This window comes from Hemicordylus capensis, chromosome 1 (genome assembly GCF_027244095.1).
Source record: "Hemicordylus capensis ecotype Gifberg chromosome 1, rHemCap1.1.pri, whole genome shotgun sequence".
NCBI lineage: Eukaryota > Metazoa > Chordata > Lepidosauria > Squamata > Cordylidae > Hemicordylus > Hemicordylus capensis.
Genome location: NC_069657.1, coordinates 197,105,801 through 197,130,017, shown reverse-complemented (window position 1 = coordinate 197,130,017; position 24,217 = coordinate 197,105,801). Strand labels below are relative to the sequence as shown.

General features: G+C 41.6%; 2 protein-coding genes across 13 annotated transcripts in view; one reads left to right on the top strand and one right to left on the bottom strand.

Annotated features, from left to right (window-relative positions):
* METAP1D (methionyl aminopeptidase type 1D, mitochondrial) overlaps positions 1–24,217 on the bottom strand; it is a 127,907-nt gene that overhangs the window by 2,063 nt on the left and 101,627 nt on the right. For 10 of the 11 annotated variants that reach the window (XM_053266243.1, XM_053266233.1, XM_053266190.1 and 7 more), the window contains 3 exons: positions 21,621–21,784; positions 2,902–2,999; positions 223–270 (listed from right to left, as the gene is read on the bottom strand). In XM_053266243.1, the coding sequence (XP_053122218.1) occupies positions 223–270; positions 2,902–2,999; positions 21,621–21,784 (310 nt within the window). Of the gene's footprint in view, positions 1–222; positions 271–2,901; positions 3,000–17,737; positions 18,000–21,620; positions 21,785–24,217 lie in introns of those variants that run through there. The other variant, XM_053266215.1, reaches the window with a different exon arrangement.
* Positions 1–24,217, top strand: part of LOC128332077 (uncharacterized) — a 92,110-nt gene that overhangs the window by 20,816 nt on the left and 47,077 nt on the right. The window lies entirely within an intron of this gene.

Below are 24,217 nucleotides of genomic sequence, written 5' to 3'. Positions count from 1 at the left end.
TGCTTAAAACAAGAACACTACAATTTAAAATAAAAATAAAAATGCAGGCATTCCAGTTAGGCTACTGCGGGGAAAACCAAACGGGAGCAGCATCGTTAAGACCTTTCCTTCAAAGATGCGAAAAGGTATTTCACGGTATATTTTGTGCTTCTTTTAAAGCTGATCTTTATAAATAAAAGCATCTACTCTTGCTCCCAGTCCCGTTTTACTACAGTCACTCACCTATTGTGAACGCCATGCCCTCTTCCATTAACAAATCATTTTCATTTTCTAGGAAATAAAACAAACAACATGATTTATTATTATTAATTTAACGTACAAAGGGAAACAGCCCCGATGTACAGATATATATGCTCTGGAGAGGCGTCATGTAAGGAGTCCCCCGCCCCTTTCTTTTTCTTGTGAGTAATTGAGGAATCAGTTAGCAGTATCGGTGGTTAAAAACCGAATACAATAAAAACCCTACGCCTTCCTCGAAGGTGATCAAGTCACCCCTACAGATCCCTCAGAGCCGTGGGCAATTAGTCCGAATTCCAGACAATATAGTGTAAAATCTTAAACCGCCGGGGTCGCTTCAGTCTGGATTGAATGCGGTTTGTTCTTGGAAGGAACACAGTTCACAGTGCCGCTTAGAACCTTTCATCAGCGGAAAACGGTCTATCGATACCAATATACATATAAACAAACACTGCAGTGGTTTAGATATGTGATTAGGGAGGATCATCGCGGGGAAAATTGCTTCTCAGATTATTTCCTCTCTCTGCTAAATTTCTGAATTAATTGTTGCAGAAGAATGAAACAACAACAACAAAAAAAAAATGAAGGCCAGGATGGGAAAGCTGGATTAAAATATTTTTTTTAAAAAATATATTGCCTAGTGGCTAATTTTCGTTTTTCTAAAGCAAAACAAAATCGAGGACTTCCCAAGGAAAGCAACATCTCACTCCTCCCTCAGCATTGTTACCTGGACTAAGATCCCTTGCCATCAGTGGGACTTTACTTACTAGTTACTTACTTAATATATTTATATTCTGCCCTTCCATCCTATGTTTGAGGCAGTTTGCAAAAATTTAGAACAAAGAATACATGATAAAATGTATTACATTAACAGTGCAATTCTAGGGGTACATATTCAGATGTAAGCCCCACAGAATTCAAGGGGATTTACTCCCAGGTAAGTGTTTTGCAGACTTACAACAGCAGAAGAATAGCTACGTCTAAAAAGATGTACACAAATGTCAGAGAAATGAGCTTTGCTTCCCACTCCCCATCCCCAGCAAATGGGAACTGCAAGAGCTAATGACATTCCCTCCCAAATTCTCTCTTCTAAAGGCTCCTCTCCACTACAGTGCTTTGCTTGAGAGGACCCTAAAGCAAAATGGTGGGGAGCTGTTGTCACAGAACTGCCTTTGATTAAGAATAAAGGTGATGATGGGGATCCCTTATTCCCATAGAAAAGTGATTCACAGTTCTGACAGGGGTGGTGTGGGACAAGACAAAGGACATGGCACAGACGGGTGTCATGCAGTGTCAAAGGAAACTGGGAGCTTTTGATCTTCTTCCACTACTATCTCTACTGGCAAGAGTTCACTAACTCTCCCTGTGGTGACAGTGAGGTTTTCTTGTGAAACCTTAAAAGTTAACAGGGCAGTAATAGTTGCAATCACAAATGTGTGGTGGCAGGGAATTCATAAGTCTGTCAAACAATGCTGAATCATTGGGCAAGCTACAGGACCCAATCCACTTCTACTCCAACCGCCCCCACCTCCGGCCTCACTATGAGGTTTGATTAAGTTCAGCCTAACACTGTACCCTCCAAAATGAGGAGCAAATACACTAGGCATCTATCGACGCAACAGCTTACTTCATTAGATACAGCAGGGAGAGAAGGAACACTTCCGCCTGGCATACTAGAAGGTACTCCATGTATGGCCCAGACACTTAAGGGCACATCTGGAGAAAGAGGCTGTTTTGCCCATGTAGAAATTTCATTTGATACCCCATCACTCTCAGCTGAACATGTGAAATCACATTGTGCTGGAGGCAATACAAAAGTTTGGGGTGGGTGGGTGGTTAGGGTTTGTTCCTGTTGTGATGGCGGTTCCACATCTCCGTGTAATCACTCGAAATCACTGTGTGATGAACGTGTGTGTGAGCTCTTCCCAGCAGCTAATTTGGCTTAGTAGGCAGAGGTGGTGAAGCTGTCCTGAGGACTGTTTTAGTGCAGGGATAAGTTATAAAAGGTTATATGGTAATCTAAGAAAACTGTAGAGAGAGGAAGGCCACTTTCATCCCACATTTCATAAATCTCCCAGGAGATGAGTCCTGAGATTAATAAGGTCTGATAGCATATAAACATATTAAAATAAACAGCCATCTTTCTCACACCACCTAAATCCAAAGTCATCTTGCCAGGGGTTTCCCCTCTAGTTCAAGAAGAACCCAATGAAAGCAAGTGTTGAAGTCTAGAACACACAACAGAAAGACATGCTGATAAATTAGATGTCAGTATCTGGAGAATGCAATGGAGCCTAGCAATAATTTATTTATTTATTACATTCGCCAGCAATAATCGCCAGCAGTTTGAGGGAGGAGAAGAAAGAAGAGCAAATAGACAACAATTCTGGAACCTGCTGGGATATTGACACTTCAGGCATTTGTTTTTATTACATTTAATTGTTCCTCAGACAAACAACCCCAGTGCCTTTCCATTCACACATGGCTGTGGCAATACTCTTAAAGAAATTACCAGCTCAGACATCAGTGCTTCATCTTAGACTATTCTCTGCCCTAAGGGGCTTTCATCAGAAGGACACACATCCCTTCTGCAGCTGGGTGAAAATGCAGCCCAGTGTCCTCAACTGCTCAGGTAATCCACAGATTAAGGAGGGAACTCCTTACCATGATGCCAGACTTCAGGATGCCCATGGAAATAAGAGCCAATCCCATGCCCAACAAAGTTGGGGCAGACTCGGAAACCATTCTGACTGGCTAGACGGCTTTAAAAGAGAGCAAAAGTCAGGACATTAAACAAAGGAAAATATACTCCATGATTCACAGAATGAATTAACCATTAAAACTTTCTGATTAGACACTTTGTTGTCAAACCATTAGTGACTCCCCGGTTTCAGTAAGTTACAGTGCTGTAAGTTTCAATGTCGCTTACAATAGGCTCTCTGAATAATGTAATATTTCCTCACAGGGGATCTGGTTTCCTGGCAATATTTTGATGGCAGCAAAGAAGACACCCCCAATAAAATTCCCCTCAAAAATAAAGTCTTGGTCACATTTGCAAACTGGCTTGATATTTCTCAAGCACTCACCTGTGAACTAGTGAATACTGCTTTTAAAAGGCCATTGCCACATATCAAACTCTATCCCAATAAACAGAGGAAGGTAGCAGCTTTAGTTTTTGCTTAGGCCGTCCAAAGACAGAACTTCATGAATCTATACTTCAAAGGGTGAACCAGGCACTCAAACATCAGAAATATTTCTAAAAGTGGAATGTAACATTTGTCATGGAAACCGATGGAGGGGTAGGATACCAAGCAGATCGGCCTGTGCTTTCATGCAAAGCAGCCAAACAATTACTCACCAAAAAATAATTTCATTTAGGAATATGAGCACAGATTAGCAAGAGGACAATTTTTCAGAATCAGTAGGTTAGATTTTGGGGTTACAAATGTCTTACAGTCTGCTATGAACAGAAGATACTGCCTTGTACTGAATCAGACCCTTGGTCCATCAGCCCAGTGCTGTCTACTCTGACTGACACCAGTTCTTCAGTCTCTCTCCCGACATCCTTTTAACTAGAGATCCCAGGGATTGAACTCTGGACCTTGTGCATGGAAGGTACCACCTTTACCACTGAGCTATGACCCTTCCCAAGAAAGCTATTTACCTCAGAACAGTCAATCTGAAATACACGAAATTGAAATGGTCATCTTCCTTTGAAGCTATCATTACAGCAACTAGGCATGAAGTTATGGTGATTGAGCACCTCTCTCATCAGACTCAGCTTTCATGCATGCTGATGGAAACACACCACAGTGGTATCTTGCAGTCACCACCATCGCAAGGTCTTGGTCAAAATAGTCACACTGCATTCCAAAGAGTGGCTTATTTTAGAACCCACTAAGTCTGTGCGGGATCCAAAAAGTTCAACATACTCTTTGAATATGAGTAGCTCATATTCTCATAGGCTAACAATATGTTAAGTCCCTTGTGTTGTTTGCTATCAAAGCTTTAGATAAAATGAACAATCTGCAAAAACCAGGCTAACCAGCAGTGATTAGGGTAATATTTCCTATTGGGTGCAGTATGTGAACTTGTATTGTCCAATAGAACAGGTATACAGTTTAAGCAGTAACTTTAACCATGATCCTTTACATGGCTGCCCATTTATAAAGGAAAAAACCCAAGATAAGTCTGAATCTTGCAAGTGAAATGCACCACATCACAGATTAGCCATGTTTACTCTGGCATTAGAATTGAAATTAACTGCTGTTCAATATATATCTTTACATTTCCAAACTCCCAATGGTGGCAGATTGTGGCTGTAATTATGGACATTCAAGGCAGTTGTCTTAAACCGGGAGACCCTTTAGATACTTCACCTGGAATTTAATAACACCATCACAATTTAAAGGGAGCCACAACACAGGAAAGTTGGTTGGATTATAGTTTGGGGTCCTAACTGGTCCATTTCCTGATCTACAAAAGCTTCCGTTGATATATTCATTACACCATTAAAAATACAGGGTTAGCTATAATTGTTCCCCACCCTTCATATGGGCCCAGCAGTACCTCCACATTTTAGTGTGGATTTGGGAAGATAAATGTATGAGAAACTGCAGTTGCAAAGTGGTGACACATATTTACTTTTGGCAGACTGGAATGGCAATGTTGCAACTGTATTTCAACAGAGTCCTTTTTGCATATAGATGCAGCTTACGTGAGATTGCCATACAATACTGCGTTGGTCCAATGGAAGTCCACCAAAGTTTGAGATATTAAAAAGAATACATTCAAAAGCCTGAGATCCTTATTAGCTCAATTTCAAAAATACTAACGAATATAAATGTGAAGGTGACAACTTGATTCCTTCCTCCAGGTCTATTCAAGCGCTTGCCCCATTGTACAAGAATGTACAATAGTGCTTCCAGTACAATGAATGGCACCCCAGTGCTGAAAAGTGGAAGGGGGAAAACTAGGTCAATAACTTTTAATGATGCTCACAGATAACACCTTGAATGGATTTTTTTTTTGAACAGGTCCTATAGATTAGCTACTGCTTGCCTACCACACCAACAAAAATCTTTAGCTATTACAGTATTTTGTTTGATTTTGGAGCACAGCAGAGTATAGATCTCAAATGTATGATAGCGCAAATGTCTTTATGGATCTCCTAAATACTCACAGGGAGTTTAGTAAAGACACAAAGAAGCAGGAACATGGAAGTTATAGGTGAAAAAAAGTGTCTTGATAGGATTTGAAAGCCTTTTTAATACATCATTTCACTGAAAGCCCCCAAAAGAGATGAGGAAATTAGAAGGTGGAAAGTTAGCAATTTCCTCACAACACATAAAAATGAACAAGCAAAAGAGGAAAGTAGCCAGAAAATGTTGGGCATTTGACAAGGAAAAAGTAACAGATTTCTTCCTCCTGCTCCAATAGAGCACTAGTCTTATTCATCTCTCTGCTTTTCCCCAAGTGTGTTTGCTAGTGTCAAAATAATTTAATCAATTTTGTATTTGGATCTGTCTGTCTTCCTACTTATCTTGAGATGCTAATGCAACCTGTCTTTTTTCAGGCTTACTGTAAAGCAGCAACATAGGGTTTTTGGAATATGCAGTCATTTAGAAAATATTCATGTATATGACTGGAAATTCATTCATGAATTTAGTATGTATGTTTTGCTTAATTTAAACAAAAGCATGCAACTAAAATTAACCTAAGTAGAACTTAGCTTGGGCATCCAGTGATCATCACTCATCAGAGGATCTGAGGAAGTAAATAGTAACTCCATTCATCTGGACATTTTTAATGCATGTCTGAAATCTAATGCCCGTTCAAGTCAGTGGGGATTTTATACTAACTGTGATTGATGCAATACTGTGAAACACTGACTTATGGCACAAAATAAAAACAGTAAATCAAATACAGGTTATCTAAATATTTAAAACAGTACACTACAGTACAAATATCTATATTGTATGGTGCTTTTTGGCAGGGAAGCTTCTGATACTGATTGGCTGAGTTGCTGTGATGGCATGGATTGCTGCTGACAAACAAGGCTGACCTAATCCCTTCCCCATTTTCTCCACCCCTATTCACAGGCAGCATACATGGTGGACATGTTCAATGTTTTGTGGGGTGGAAGCAGTTCTGGGGGTGCAGTTTACCATGAGATGTTGGCAGTGGCAGCTGATTTGCTTTTGAATTCCCCCCCTGCATATTTATTGGTGGCAGCAGCAGCAGCTCTGGAAGCCAGGGGCAGAGTGAGGCCAGTGGTGGCCCAGGTTCAACCCACAGCTGCAGCCCCCTAGCCCCACCCCCTGTATCTGATGGCAGATACTAAGCCACACCCCTTGCTCCTGTCATCAGATGCAGGAGGTGTAGCTTTGCTTGCAAATGGGGCTGTGTGGCCCTGTTTGCAGGCAAAATCCCTGGCCAGCGCCAAGTTCGAAGCGCAGCTGGAGCAGCTCTCCTTGCCTAAAATGCCATGCTCCCTGCCTGCTGTGAATGCGGTGCTGGTTTAGCTCACAAACGGGTCCGCGCAGCCCTGTTTGCGAACACAATCCCCGGGGAGAGCTGCTCTGGCCGCGCGGCCCCATTTGCAAGCAAAGCTACGCCCCATGCATCTGATGACATAGGGGGCATGGCTGGGGCACCAGGCGCGTCCCCTAATTGGCAGAGGCCAGGGTTCTTTGAACCCCTTTGCTCAATGGTGGTTCTGCCCCTGCTGGAAGCACTGAAAGTCTTCTGGCAGGTGGCTCCAGTTGACTGCCATTCCATGCCATGACCCCCGAAATGCCTGGAAATGATGCTGTGTCAGGACAGCATTATTCTGCGGGGGCTTCTGGAAGAGTAAAGTGGTGGTTGACTGAAACTGGACACTGGAAAGATCTTTGGTGCTCCCAGCACTGTTGCTGCTACCGCCACACAGAAGGAAGGAAGGAAGGAAGGAAGGAAGGAAGGAAGGAAGGAAGTCCAACAACCACCAACAGTAACCATCCCACCCACCAGAAGTTGAGTGCTTCATATCAGTTTCTTGCTTCCACCCATTAAATAGCCTTAGTTTCATCCTCCACCTGCCCCCAAATCTGAGCTGCTGAGCAAATATTCCAGCTACTCATAGATCAGTGCTGTCAATGTGTGCAGTCTAGCTTTTCTAAAAAGAAGATTGTCAGTTTAAACTTCACACAGATCTTAGAGACAGAAGTAGCTTTTTGTGGCAGGCTGAAAACTGAGAATAAATCTCAAGAGATAGGAAAACTAGGGGTCAGAGACACCAAAAATGGTGTGACTGCGGAAGGGTGTACATAGGAGAATGGGACGCTGCTTTATACAGAGTCAGACCCTTGGTCCATCTATCTCAGTATTGTCTACACAGACTGGCAGCGGCTTCTCCAAGGTTTCAGGTAGGAGAGGTTGTAGAGAAGGTTGTAGACAAGAAGGAAAAAGACTGATAAACAGGACCCTGAGGAAAGGGAAAGGGATGGAGAAGTCTGTGTGAATAAAGGATCAGAGAAAATGGGACCCTGAAATGAGTGAGCTCTGGAAAATCTCCCAGTCCATAAGGTCAAGATATTTTATTGTTTCTTTAACATATTTGTATACCACCCACCCAACAAAATCTTCAGGCAGTTTACATCAATAATACAAACAAGAAATATTAACAATTAAAACATATAAGAAATCAAATTAAAATACCCATAAAAACTACCAGATAGGCTTAAAGTGGGTGGAGATGAATGGGAGGTGAAGGAGGCAGGACTGCTAGGAGGTTGAGTAAGAAACACAAAATAGCTAAAGGATGTAGGCAATGATCTTTAATGCAAAGACCTGAAGAAATAATGAGTGGTAGGGGCCCAAAGTAAGGAGGAGCCAAGAAGAAAGTAGCGTGGGCTACAACTTCACATTTAGTGCAGGGACAGAAACGAAATGATAAAATAAGGCTGTTCAAGAGACTGGAACTGTGTCCAGAAGCTAAAGGGGGGAAGGATGGTTAGGTCTAAAGTCTAGACTAGGATTGCACTGAAATTGTGGGGGGACAGGGATGGACACACATTTTTTTTTTTGAGAGGTGTTATCCAAAGTTGTTATCCAAAAGAACCTCCAAAAGTTAGAAAGCTGCTCTATCACATTAAACAAAACAAGATTCTTATTTCCAGGAAACATTATCCCCACTCTGAATGGGCTTCCTAATTATGCCTCATAGCTAATCAGATTAGCTACATGATACTGTCATAAAGCCAAATCAGAGTGATGTTAATGCTCCCTGCCCTCACTCTAAATGGGCCTCTGTTTTCAACTCCCTCAAGAACTACAAAAGTATGGAGCATGTTTTTCATTGGGAGGTGGGTGAATTTTTGCAAAAGTCACCTTCTTTTGGCTCAGCATTGGTCAGGGGTGCACAACTCAAATGCCCTGGTGGGCCAAAACTGACCATGACTTGGCTTGTGGGGACCAAAGTCAATTTTTAGGGAGCTGATTATTAAAGTAACACTTTAATAATGGGGATAGGGCAGGCTAGAGAAGAGAGATGGTGAGAAAGAGAACCATTGGCAACATTTCCCAAACTTTAAATGGCTTGTATGTGGAAGGAGCACTGGCGAGAGAGAGAGAAAAGGAAAAAAAGAAGATGGAGCAATAGGCTCCATATCTTTGTTGACTAGCGTTGATGTCCATTGACCTATTCTGGGATCCCGTTCTGTGATTCCGTTCTGTTTCTGAGGATGGGGGGAGTCTAGTTGGGGCAAGGGAAGAAATTGGTGTCTGTGTGTGTGGGGTTCCTTTACTTCGGGGCTCACTGAGCACGCATGCGCCCTTGTTTCCAGGAAGCTCCTCCCTGGCAGCGGCCGAGGTGCTCAGAGATAACTAGAGAGAAGCTAGCCTGCAAGCGGGAAAGCGAGCCCCTTGGAGGGCTTGGGAAATAAAGGCAGCCGTAGCTGCCAGAGAGGCGAGTGGGCGGGGGGAACTGAGCCCCGAGGAGGGCTCGGGATGTAAAGGCAGCCATAGCTGCCGGAGAGACGAGCAGGCGGGAGGAAGCGAGTGGCGGGCCAGGAAAAAAGTCCTCGCGGGTCAGATGCAGCCTGTGGGCTGTATGTTGGGCAGGCCTGGTCTAGACTCTTCTAGAGTTAGGCAGAAGGGGGCTTCTACCAGTTGTGGCTTTACTGGAACAACACTATTATAAAAAGGTGGGGGAAACTGAATTTCACATTTTGTTTTTCAATTTCACATTTTGTTTTAAGTTATTTGGCTGCAGGTTTCTAGTCTATAAACTGAGAAGTCAAAACCAGTTGTAGAAATATGAATGTGTCAAATTAAAGGATAGAGCATACAGACGTTTAGGGAAGAAATAGTGGTTTTGTCTATTTGCAAGATCTCTGAAGCAACAAAAAAACCTCACCTGAGATAAAATGCAGGCTACAGATGTTGAAACCTACCTAATGTTTGTTCTGCAATAAGTCTAGTTTTATTTAATTCAATCAAGTCCTGTGCTCCACCACTGGCTGAACTTCAGTGGTGTCACAAAATGCCTATGGCCGTTTTGTTTGCTAGGGAACTAAACTGCCAGCATCAAGGACCAACAAATGGAGCGGCAACCTGTTGGTGGAAATGGATGCAGATACATAAAGAGATATTACTATTGTACTGGTGATCAGTTGTTAGGCTGAATGTACAAACACTGTGTGTCTCTGGGGTGTGGGGTATTGTGTGAGTGGGAGTGGAAAATCAGGGACATATGAATGGACGATAGGTGGAGAGAGGGTACAACATAACTGCACATTTTTATAGACCTCCACATCATAAATACCATTTCAATTTGCTGTTGTCATTAATTTGGTGAATGTTAAATTTGTTTTTAACATTTGGTTCAGCTAGAAGATTTCTTGGATGAGTCTTTTACAACAGAACATCTAGGACATAATCCACTGGCAATTTTAAGTCAGTACACCTTAACTTGATGTCAAATGGCACTAAGCCATCTTAAATGGTTTGCGGGATGCTAACAGTTCCTAGTTTATTTCAAGATCTTCCACTTGATACTTTGAGCATTTAGGTATTTTATAATTATTGTCTTAAGTCATTCTCAAAACAAGTGGGTCATTCAAAATCCTGAAAGAGCAACCTGTTCATAGTTCAGCTGAGATATGAATACAGGAGGTCCTCCAAGGCCCAAGAGCCACATATAGTCTGCTATAGACCACACAACCACTGCAAAGGACTCTCCTACTTTACAAATTTATTGTGGGCCAGCAGTGATCTGAAGTTAATGTAGAGATCATCAGACCAGCGGTATAGTGCTCTCCTGAGCTGTAGGTCTCATGAAACATCTATGCTGACAATAGATGGAATCTGCCTAAGCGAAGTCTCATGCTGTGTTGCTGTACTGAAAATTACACCTGATTGAAGAGGGACAGATTTCCCCTCTTTGGCTTACTGTTCTGCAAAAATGTTGCATGGTTAGAAATCTCGGAAACTGGAACTCTATCATCCTTGTCTGCTTTCTTTTGTTTGAAAGATATCCAATTTTCCATTGTTGTAGTTTGTACAAGTTGTTTTCAAACAGTTCATTCAAATTTATTCCAAATAAGTTAATTTTGAGTTCTTGAATTTAAATCCATTCTCTTCTTATGTGGAAGGATTAAATCCAAGAACTTTGACTGCATTGGATCAAGCTGGCAAACGCACATGAACTATTGCTAGTCCGTCCTTTGCCTCCAGAACAGCAGCAAAGAAGCTTATGGATGCTAGGGGCTGACATCAAACCATGGAAAACCTGTTTGTGTACACTTGACCTCTGTGCAGAGATAGTACTGGAAAACTGCTTCTATAAATAGTATACAGCCTTGGAGATGGGGTTTTTAAAAAATCATCTGTGCTTGTTCTGAACCTGCAGTTTTGACAACACATGGCAAAAAAGAAAAGAAGAAAAAAAGGATGATGTCACCTAAACCAGATGCAAAACTGAGGAGAGAATATAATAGTGTGCAGAAATGGTATTATTCACAAATGACTAACAACCAAATTCTAACACATTTCAGGCTATGCCAGCTGTTCAATCAACCATCAGATCTTATTCTATTTCTTTAAAATTGTTGTCCAATTTGAACCCTCAGAAACTGGGCACATTATGAGCACAGTCCAGTGCCACTGTGAGTCCAGTGTCTGCATGTGGAAGATTCCCATTAGAGTTTTGTTTCTGTCCCACCCACAGAATGGAACTTACATCCTGTGGAGAGGAAGGGAGGCATGCAGTGGCCCCTAATTATTATTATTGTTTATTATAGTTATAGACCCGCCCCATCCAAAGGGCAGTGAACAACAAGTTTAAAAAGACATAAAGCAAACACCATCTAAAACACACTACTTACAACCATATAAAAACAATTTTAAAACAATTCAAAACCATTTAAAACCAATTAAAATACTTTAAAAACAATTTACAAACCTTGGAAAGCCAGGCCAAACAAGTAAGTTTTTAGGGCTCTCAGAGGCTGACAGCGAGCCTACACTGTGGATATTTGCCGGGAGTGCATTCCATAGGCCAGGAGCAGCTACAGAAAAGGCCCGGTTTTGAGTTGCCACCAGACATACTGGTGGTAACCGGAAACAGGCCTCTCTAGATAACCTCAACGTGCAATGGGGATCATACAGAAGAAGGCGCTCTCTCAAGTAGCCTGGACCTAAGCCATTCAGGCTTTAACGGTAATAACCAGCACTTTGTATTTTGCCTGGAAACATACCAGCAGCCAGTACAATTGTTTTAAAACAGGCATAATATGGTCTCTCCAGGCTACCCCAGAGACCAGTCTGGCTGCCGCATTTTGAACTGACTGAAGTTTCTGAACTATGTGCAAAAACAGCCCTACATAGAGCACATTGCAATAGTCAAGCCTGGAGGTTACCAGCTGATGCACCACTGTTTTGAGAGCATTCTTATCAAGGAATGGACACAGCTGTAGAATCAGCCAAAGTTTACAGAAAGCGCTCTTGGCCATAGCCTCCACCTGAGATACCAGGGTGAGGTCTGGATCCAAGAGGGGACCTGTTCCTTCCAGGGGAGTGTAATCCCACCCAGCACAGGAAGATCTAACTCATCTCTACATAACATGGGGAGGAAGGGAGGCATGCAGTGCCCCCTCATTAAACCGCCCTGAGCCATTTTTGGAAGGGCGGTATAGAAACTGAATAAACAAACAAACAAATAATAGTATGCAATGCCCTTGCCCATTGCCTGTACACATGTTGGGAGAGGGAAGAAACAGGGCAGTATGGCACAATAGGGTAACCAGTCTGCAGGCACTGTGCTCATTGTAGGACTGGATCATGCCCCATATATGTATACACCTTAATTAACACTCATAACCCTCCTGTCAGCTCTGATCATGAATCTTCTATCTTCAGTACGATGTTCCCCACATCTGTGGGCAGGTGCTCGGCATTCTCCGACCATGATGGTGAGGAAGCAATGGCGGCACTTGAGTTCTTTCATACTTGAGTACTATATTATGTAGCCCCTTAATGAAGTGCACATAGCTCAAAACATGTTGGGATTTTGTAAGAAACACACAGTTTTCTGCATCCATTCTACACACTATTCTTTTTTTAGTGCTGCCCCCACTCCTTGTCCCTATACTTTCAGACTGTGCCACCAAGCTAGGCAGTGAAGGCAGGGTGGTCCTAGCTCATGTGGGCAGGGGTGAGAGTGGAAAGAAGAGACACTTCCCAATGTGTTGAGGAGGGGGAAATGAACAGCATACCCCACTGAAGTGAGGAAAGGCAGTGGTAGCAGGCAGCAGGCAGGAGGGAGACCTGTAGGGTTGTGTTCATGGTGGTGGTGGTGGGGGGGGCATGCTGTCCCCTGCATCCCTCCTTATGCCCACTTCCGAAGTGACCACCTCACCTTGTCTCATGGAAAGGCTACCCCACAGATGTATGGACTTTTGATAATTATGTTCAAATACAAGAGTTGCCTAAAGCAGGATAGGATCAGCTGATTTGCTGTGGACAAGACAATATGAGCTTAAATTGCAACTGAAAAGTTATTAACAGGACATTAGAAGAATGTTCTGTTTATAAAACCTGTGGCTGCAGCAGAATAGGTTGCCTTGAGGGTGTAATGACATCTCCATCCTCTGAGGTCCTTAATCCCAGGTTAAACACCATTGTGTTAACTCCTGAAGAGGATAGAATGGGTGACCTTTTAAGGTTGCTTCCAGCTTCATATCAACGGCCCTTGCCATTGGAGTTTAGGTTGCACGGACTTTTGGACTAAAACAGTGAGATAAAAGTCCAGCTTCTGACAGGGAGTTGGCCTTGATTACCCAGTTCTTGGATTGTATCGAACTAGATAGTTTGCTGCTGGCACTGTAGTTGTTTTTTGTTTTTAAATGAATTGCTTTCAGTCCTCTTTCATACATCATATTGAACATTCCTGTATTTAGGCAATTAAGGCGATCAATAAGGATTTTTTAAAAAAATGAATAAAATATATAATATGGTATGCAGAGATTGCTACAGATTGTTTAATCTGAGATAGGGCCTAATTCTTGGAATATGCTTTTGGTGTTGGGGTTCAGTCCTGGAAGCATGTAGAATTAATAAGAAACAAGAGTGCCTTTGAGCATGTGCGCAGTGCCTTGAACAGCTAGCTTCCCACCTCCCACTGCTGCCCCATCTAGGAATGGGGAAAACAGCTACTGGAGCACAAGTTAAGATTCCAGGCAAGTCTTAGCTGCAGCATCTCTAATGTTAGAAATTAGGCAATGTAAACCATCACTGAAGAAGTTAACTGAATTTACATTTAAGCCAAATGCGAGTGTTTGACGAAGCATATAAACAGCACAAATCGATTCTTGTCCCATCTTCTTTCATTCAGGACCTCACAATCTAAAAAATCCCTCACACTCAGTTCAGCCAATGGATATGGCCTGGTTGTGCTGCGGAGTGATGCAAGGCCCTTTGCACAGTGCTATGCAACCCTTACTCGGCAAGGTGCATAGGTTTCTCCCATTTTAATGGGATGTTAGAATACAGCCTGTTAGAATCGAATAGAGTCTGGAAGACATTTAATTTTCCCAAGACCAGCTGGTGAAACCATGGTTGGATTGGGAACTGAGCCCAAAATGTTCAAATCCGAATCCAACAATCTGTGCATTGGCCCACTAGGCACTGTATCTGCTAGGTAATGGCTCACATGCCCCACAGTGGGCAATGCAGACGGTGATTCAGAACCACCCATGCCACTGCAGAGCTAACATCCACACCCACGGTACTGTGCAAGAGGGTTGTTCCCATACAATTCACCATCGTGCAATCGCAGGTCATGCGCTACTTGCACTATTCCCAATGCAAGTAGCATACAACCTGTGATTGCACAAGAGTGTGTTGTACCAGCAAAATGTGAAATTCAATTCCCCCCCTTTTTATAATAATGTTGTCACAGTAAAGCCACAACTGGCAGAAGCCCCCTTCTGCCTAACTCTAGAAAGATCAGAGTCTACCCAATGCTGAGCCAAAAAAAGGGGACTTTTGCAAAATTCACCTCTTGCACAGCACTCTGGTTGTGTGTCTCAGAGCTCTGCAGCTGCACAGGCAATTCTGAACTGGCCATGCTATGCTTCAGGGCATGTCAGCCAATAAAAACAACCAGCCCATTGTAGACAGACTTGAAGAGTGAAGCACACTTCGAAATCCAGTGATACACACTTGGCAGTACTACACGAGTTACAGCAGGAAGGAGGGACTGAAAACAGAAGGGAGAGGCCAGTCCCTCAAACCTGAGATCCAGGAAAAGTAAAGTAACATGAAGTGTGATGCTCTTTGAAACTTCACAAAAAGAGACTGGATGAAATATTTCCAAAATGCTCTCCCTGAGATGATGCCAAAAGAATTGGTATTGGGCTTGAAGTTCAACTGACAGAGAGCTATGCCATTGAAAGTGAAGTGTCCTTTCTGTAGAATCTCATAGGATTCTAGAAAAAGTATGAAATTCAAAGTGTGCGTGACAAAACCATTTTGGGCAAAACTTTGAAAACAGAAGTTGAGCTTGAAATTTCTCAGCGATGAAAGAAGTGAAATAAATCCCTAAAGTATATAGTGACAGATATTCATGGTTATCTCCTTATCTTCTCTCAGTTGAAATAACAAGTAGCCATGAGAGGATCTGTCAATTAGGCTGGGTTAGAAGTTGCTTGTGGCCTTGGAGAATAGATGTGTCATATGTTCAGTGTATTTCCAGTCCTAATGCTGTAGAGCAGATGTTGAGAGGGAAAGGGAATAATATTTAGGAAACTGATGTGACCCACTTGGATGCAGATGACTTCTAAAGAGAGGAACACAAGAAACCTATTCAACTTTTGACACACGGGCATAGTACATTACTCTCATTTGACCATTCTACCTCAAATTTACAATAGGGTTGCTTCTATGAAAGTTCTTCCATATCACAAAATTACTTTAAGGTTGTTCACATGACCATTTTCGGTGGGTCTGGGGAGGGCTGGGGGGAAGGCAGAACACAATCTACCTTCCCCCATGCAATCCTTGCTGCTCAGGGATCACTTGCACCGTGTGTCCACATGAGCAGTGTGCAAGTGATCCTGTAGTGGTGAGGGTGTGGGTGGAAAGCAGGCTGCATCCTCCCATATCTGACAATGCACCGTGCAAGGAGTGTGGTGCATTGGCAGAGTTCCCCACTGCCAGCAGCCTGAGCTTCCACACGCCTGGGCAGTGAGGTAAAGGGTGCACGCATGGCCTTCTACCTCACTTTTAGCCTGGGTAGAAAACCTGTGTTACCCAGGGGAGGAGTGCTGGGATTGCTCCTGATCCCAGCAGTTCTCACAACCAGCCTTACCTGGGCTAACGCTGCCTTACCTTGGTAGGGCTGGTTGTGAGAACATCATTCTATGTTACATATGTCAGGGAGGAGACTTGGCTTCCCTCTAATGTGTAAACTTTTACAAATGCAGGCACTTTCACGGATGCAACTGCCCCCCCTACACATACAACCTAATTCTGAGATGGTATAATACCACGTTATGGCCAGTTCTACCTGGGCTAGCACTGCCCTACCTGGGTAGGGCTGGTTGTGAGAACGAACTCATTGTAATGTCAGGGAGAAGGCTTGGCTTCCCTCTAATGTGTAAACCGTTACCATTGCGGGATGCGACCCTCTCCACCACCTTCTACACATACAACCTAATCCATTTTACCACACCTTGTCATAGAGCAATCACTAGATTACTCTGCCGTTGCTTTAGAGGCATCAGTGCTGTGAGTACAAGTCTCGTGGAAGAGCCCCTGGTGGCGCAGTGGTAAAACTGCCGCCCTGTAACCAGAAGGTTACAAGTTCGATCCTGACCAGGGGCTCAAGGTTGACTCAGCCTTCCATCCTTCCGAGGTCGGTAAAATGAGTACCCAGAATGTTGGGGGCAATATGCTAAATCATTGTAAACCACTTAGAGAGCTTCGGCTATAGAGCGGTATATAAATGTAAGTGCTATTGCTAAGTGCTATTGTTGGCCCTGGGCTTTTATTGCAGGTAACCTGAGGCAAACCTGAAGCATATCTGACTTGCAGAGGCTACACTGCAACTGTCCCACAATGCTAGTGTCAGCTCAATACATTTTCTGCCTATGTGAACTATCCCAATGTTTCTTGAATATATGCTTACATGAAGAAACACCTTGTGTAAACTTGGTAATCAAAGGTACAATGAGCAGAAGCTCCTGTCACGGCAAGTGGAAAACTTGTCACAATTATCATGGGACTGCCTACATCCATGAAACATTGGTTCACAAATCACATTTCTCCATGGAAGCACATACCTAGGAAAGATCAGGTCTGCTTGTACGGGAACTAATTTTTTTTTTAAGGTGGTGCAAATGGGTCCTAGGTTGGAGTTACTGTGCTAGGTAAATTCCGCAGCTTCAGTTTACCTACACACATAGATGTGTATATGCAGAGATCCCAGTACAGATATATCTTCTGAATGGAGCTTATGGTGTCTTATTAAGCTTCTTTGAGCCCTATCTTTTTGTCCTGTAACCTGGTCCAATAGGTGAAGTTTGCAAGATTTCCCCCACTATTTTGTATAATTGCACATCCCTGCAGATTTGCTAGATTAGCTTTACTAATCTCTATGCTGAGGGAATGACACGGACATTTTTTTTAAAGGCTTATTTGGAAACAAGCAAGATCACAACTGTCAAATGCAAAACTGCATAATCCTCACCAGAGATTTAGCACAAGGAGGGGGATGGAAGGGCAGGAGGGCAATGGGAACCAAACTACTGGCAAACATCCTGTGAAGGAGCAGTTGCTTCCTAATAACCAAACACATGAAGACGTAGATTTTGTTTCAAATACAAAAGCAGCTGAAGGGGACATATTCCCAAATACTACTCTTAGCCATGTTAAGCAGCCCTGTTAAGGGTAGAAACAGGATAGCTTGCAATATAGACTTAGGCCAACGTTTAGATTATTACATTATTTAATGGTATCCTATTCACAATGCTCTTGGTTACACAATGCTCTTGGGAGAGCTTAAGATATTTTACTTCAGTAGTAATTTTAGAACTGAGGAAATACAGAAGTTCAGGGATTCCCTCTAATGACAATGAATGAAGTATAATTAGTAATATTTTTGAAAGCACACAATTGTGGGCTTTCTCACTAAACAAAGGTACATTTTTAGTTTCAAACTAACACAAATTACTATATTTTTCTTACAATCGTGCTGAACTTTTATTTGAGGTGCTCCATTTCTGAAAGGCAGACATGATGGATTGAAATAAAAGATAATTTATTGCAATGCTTACTTTCAAGTGCAGGGAGAAGCAGTGTAATTGTAATTTACAGTAGCTGTCAAAGAAAATCTATCACAGACGACATTAAAATGACTTATTTTGCCTGAGCCACTTATTGTTTAAATGTGCATAATCTGATAGAAACAGATTTCTTTTTTAAAAGTCTGCCTTTGTATTGTTCTAAGTTAAAATCAAAACATATATTTATAAGTTAAAACATTTAGAAACCAATTATTGATACTCTTATCTCAGTAATTTTAACGCCAAGATTGCAATTGGTTTGACTATAACTATGTTTGCATTTGTTTGCATCTCGATTCATTATTTTTTAAACTATATTTTGTACAGGATTTTAGCAAATTTAAAAGGAAAATCAAGGTATATAAAAAGAACTAAGATTCAGTTCTGTTCCCATTGCACTTCGTCTGAATTTTGGTGGTCAACTTATGTGGACTGAACTCAAATAGATTAGTGGTTGTCTAAGCAAAGGAAAACCATCTGCAATATAATGTTTTAAACATGTATGCATTTGTCAGATGAGACTTACTATAAAATATGCTATGGTTCTTTAACATTTAATCACAGAATTAAAAAGCATTTTTGATCAAAGAACCCATTCATACCCATTCTGTTTATTAATACATTGTGTTTCCTGTGGTATCTTAAAACACACTCTGCAAAGACACAGAGTACATTTGCCAGAAGAAGAAACCCATTCAAATTTTGATAGGTCTCTCTACTTACACCAGCAAGGCAGAAATCTATATATTTTCCTCACTGAACTCTAATTTTGCTATGTAAGAAAAGTCTATGGAGAGAAGATTGCGACAGCCCATGAAAATCCTTAGCTCTATGAAGAGTTAAACAAAACCAGCATATATAAAGCACAGAATAAGATGTCGAAGCGGGACGGGGGTGGGGGGATCCAGATGATCGTGGTCCGTTGTTATGTATGTAATTGTGACCATGGACCAATCCAGATTAATTTGCTTTTCAACACAGCTTTGCATACATATTTACATGCTGTGAAAATACTGACCTCTGCATCAATATAGCCAAAAAGGGAGAAAAGAAGAAAAGAAAGAAATGGAAAGGGAAAGAGGGAAGGAGAGAGAGAGAGAGAGAGAGCAATGTCACTTTCAATTCTGCTCTTCTTTCCTCTCTTGTTTTCCTTTAAAAAAAAATGGCTAGAATTAATGTAGTGAATCCAATGAAATGCATTATCCTATGTGGAAATTTATCAGATTTTCCAAGTGAATGCTGTACTTTGCTAGCACTGGCTGGAGTTCACCTGCATGTTGGTGTGGCGTGTGGCTCTTTTTTGTAAAGAGTTAAGTCGTACACAAAAAAGGGGAACAAAGGTCAGCACCCAGCCGCCACTTGAATGTGAGATTTTTCTTTTTATTCCCCTTGATGTATACTAGGCTCTGTGTTATTAGTCTTAATGATGGAAAATTGTAGTGTTGATACAAATCTTTTTTTCAAAGTAGTAGGCGGGAGCTCCATTTGTTAGTAAGTTTTTTTGTGACTAAAAGCCACGGACAGTACATTTATGTAGCAGTAAAAGGCCTAGATGCTCTTTCCATAGCAGAGCTAATTATTCCCACTGTGACCTTCCTGATCTACCCTATTCCTAGTACATCTCATCTGCACGCCTGTTCCTCTGTGTAGATGGTGTCAGAGAATATGAAAAACCCTATAATGAAACCATTTTCATGATGGAGAAAGGCTACTGGAGTTGCACTTGCTACAAAGAGGCTCAATTATATGAGTAATTGTGATAATTTTCTACATTCATAGCCTTCAATGGGGGGGAAAAAGAATGAGAGCCACAAAGGAAAATTACTTTAACAAGAAAGTACAGAGAGTAAAAATGGAAGAAGAGACAAAAAAAGGGGAGAGAAAAAAATAAGCAGGGAGGAAAAAAAAGTTTAAAAAATAGATCTGGTAGGGAGGAATAGCAAGACAGGGAGAACAACAGAAATGCTCAAAAAGCCTATGTGCAGCTGTGTTGCACAATTAAATTGAATTTTTTTTCTCCTGCAGTTGATGAATGTGACTACTGCAAATGTGCCTCTGTAGTTAGCTATCATTTGTTGTTCCGTGACAGGAAAAGGATAATTACCTCTCAGAGAGAATCAAAGGCTGACATGCCCTTTAGACACAGCCATGAATGCAGTGCTCGAGAGAATGCTTGAATAAGAATCTCGTCTTCTGTGCCCCCTTCGACTCGAGAATAAATTTTGTTAAAATGCAAGAGCACCACCAGTAAATTTGTTGAACCCTAGGTGTTCAAAAATATGGAGGTGCATCCATCGACTCATCCCATTTGCAAAAATAAAACTACATTTTGAATTCACTTCTATTATATTCATGGACAGTAAGATAGTGAGATATGCATTAAATTTCTTTTCCCAGTAGGGGTCTGATTCAACATTTCCTATGAAAGAACAGAAAGACACTATCCTTTTTCCCCAGGCTAGTTAGCCTATAATTTAAAACTGTCAAAAACACAATTTTATACAAAGTCTTCAATAAAAGCTTCTCATATATAACCCAAAGTGGTTTTACTAAAGTTTGATTCAGACTCTGTTACAATATTTTTAAAGCTATAAATACATAAAACTGATATTTTGCTCTCTTTTCTTATTTCTCTTAAGGTATTTGAAGATTCATACAGAAGGGGGTGGGGGTGGGAAGATGGCATCTTTTCAAAATTCTGAGCCATGCATGTTTTAGAGCCATCAAGATCCAAGCAATTTCCTCCCCTGGTAACCATTAATAAACACATTAATAAAAAGGCATCAAATGCAACTTTAAAAAATGTCCAGAAATATTTAAAGAAACCAGTAATCCATTTTAATCAACTAAAACATGATTAGTCATTTAAATTCTATCTTGTTGCACCTGAATCAATGAAGAAGCAGAAGGAACCTTCTAATGGAAGATCTCCTGCCTCTATCTGTGTATGTACTTTCGTGTGAAAGGGGAGAATTTCTAGCACTAAATGTTTTGGTGTGGTGTGTGTAGTTTTAGTCTCTTGCAACAAAACCAACAAAGAGTCCTATGGTACCTCAAAGGCTAACAGCTTTATTATGGTGTAAGCTTTCATGGACTACAGCCCACTTCATCAGATCCATGGAGTATTATTCTCAAGAGACTGATGATCTTGAATGATGATCTTTAACAGTTTTTCATCACATTAAATATATTTCTTGCTGTCATTATTTACCATGCAACAAATATATGAATCCCACCTTCAGTCTCCCCAGGGTGATTTTTACTACGGTAGTCAAAGCAGCTACCCAAATCATACCTGCAAAGGTAAGACTGCAGCCAATTTGAGAAAGGTCTTTGGCTCTTTCGACAGGTATCTCTGCTGACCCTGTCTTGTGTAATTTACTTTTTAAAATCCTTTCTTACCCAGGGAACAACATTACAGCCCAGCAGTTCACATAGTGATATCAGACTGAAATGATGGTTCTGAATCATAAAACATGTCATCAGCTATATACCAAACCGCCAATAACCTTTGTCCCACTTGCCAGCCTTCCCTTTACTTGTCAATATAAGGCTTACCTGATTGTGTTTCCAATTACAGAGAAAGGAGCCCTGGGTCTGCAAGCTGCAATTGCTTCATCTCTACATTTCCTGGCAACCTCTACTAACTTTTGACCAGACTCATCCACATTGCCCACTAACATTGTTTCGGAAGTGTCACCATGGTAGCCATTGAAATACACCTAAACACATGCAGAAATGTAAAAGAGACATGTTTTATAGCCACTCAGATATCACCTGAAGTAAAATACACTCTTGGCCTTTCCCCCCTGGTCTATTTTAAGGTCAAGTTTTAAAAAATAAAATAAAACAACCAACCAGAAAATTTGAGTTGGGGAGTTAGGTCCTGTCTATATCTGAGATCGTTCATGAGAATGGGAAGACTGACAGCATTAAATACATCTTAGGTACAGGCTTTCTTCACTGACCAAAGCAAAAATAATTAAGGTTGCAAATTAGGTCTACAATCCTCCACAGAATTCCATCAAAGTTAATGGGATTTAAGCAGCTTAACCATCCAGGTTTTCAGCCTAAAACTTATTTTATTTATTTATTTAAGCAGGAACTTGAGAGCCAAGCAGAAATTATGGTTGGAAAAGCTTACACACAATGCATAAATGATCTTTATGAGAATGAACTGCAAAGGCTGGCCCTGGAAAAGTGTACTTCATGGCTTTAGCCAGAGCAGGATTCAGACCTAAGGATGAGGACCATATTTCATCCTGTGGACTTGAGCCAGGACTGCTAAGTATTCATTTCACCAGTCTTGTTTATGTAGTGTGAATCTGAACCCCATGACTCTTACACAGTGTCCCCTTCTCTCATTCAACAAATTGGACAGTGCAGGGCATGTGCTTTGTTAACGGCACAAAGAATTGATAAGAAGATGCCAGCACAGGGTTTGTAGAGCTTAGGAAGTTCACCACACCTAAGATAATTATGTAAATATGTCCTGGTTTTAGGAGAATACCTGTAAATATTTTAAAGACCAACAATCCACAGCACAGTGCACAGCCTTCGCGACCTATGTCATTTATATTATTTATTATAGACAAAAACTAGTTTATTTCAAAAGGCAGTGATTGTGAGATAGGGATGTGCACGAACTGGTTCGCAGGCCATGTTGGAGGCCTGCGAACCAGTTCACTGGTCCAGCAGTCTGACAGACCATCGCTGGGGTGTGTGTGTTGCTTTAAGGGCAGCGGGGGTGTGTGTACTTACTTCTCCCGCTGCTTTTTCCCCTCCGGCGCTCCATTTTCAAGTAAAATCTTCGGGGAGGCAGCGGTCCTCCCTGCCCCCTTGTTGTCTGCTAAAAGCGGGAGTAACTTCCGCGCATGCATGCAGTGGCGGTGGGCGCATGAGCGGAAGTTACTTCCGCTTTTAGCAGACAACAAGGGGGCAGGGGGGCAGGGAGGACCGCTGCCTCCCCAAAGATTTTACTTGAAAATGGAGCGCCAGAGGGGGGGAAAGCGGCGGGAGGGGTAAGTACAACCCCACCACCCTTAAAGCAACACACATACCCCGGCATCGGACCATGCCTCCGTGGTCCATGCACATCCCTACTGTGAGATCATTCACACAATGAAAAACTGTGTTCTACCTGGGTTTGGGAGCTGTGTGTGCTCCCAGTTTTCAGTTGTGTGGAAGCAAGGTAGGAGGAAAACCTGGGTAGCTTTTCCTCCTACCTTGCTTCCACACATTCACTTCTACCAAGGTTCTTCTCTTACCTTGCTTCCACACATTCGCTTCTACTGAGGTTCTCCTCTTACCTTGCTTCCACTCAACTGAAAATTGGGAGCACACACGGCCACCCAAATCCAGGTAGAACACAGTTTTTTATTGTGTGAATGACCTCCGTGCTTATCATCTGTACTTTGCACTAGGTTTGTGTGCACTAAAAGTAAAGCGCATGGTAGCATATATCATGCAGAGTGCATAGCATTGTCATACTTTAAAAATATGGGATTAAATCATTGGTTGTGTGGACAGTTACAGTTTCAATACAGTGGAGACATCTTTAGTTGATACTTTAAAAAAGAATAACCATATTTTAGTATTATGTATTTAGTATTAAATACTATGGTGGTATTTACTACCATAGGGATTATTTTTGCATCTAATTACTGAGAATTTCTTTAATAAGCAGGACAAATTACACAACAGAGATGAAATATTCTCATCTAAACAATACCTCAACTTAGTCAATAGGGTATTACACAATTGGAGTTTCTTAGTAGCTAAATTCTTTTGAAGTAGAGCACTATAGATTTATTCAGAGACAACTATTTCAGTTCTAGCATTGCTACTAGAAAGCAATGCACAATGTTATCCAAGATTCTAACAAAAAGTATGTGAGATGTACTATTTTAATTGGCTATCACCTTGCAAAATATTCCTCCATAAGCTTAACTGGAAACTTCTTTTTAATGATCAAACCCATACTAAGCCTGAGATATTTATTGCATGATTACATGGACGCAAGACCCACTGTAACAGTGAAACTTAATTCCAAGTAAATATACAAAGGGTCAGGCTGTAAGAGTAACTACTTCCACTCATTAAAAAGGGAGTTATGTTTAGACCCTTTGTATATTAAAGAAAATTGAGATTAGGTG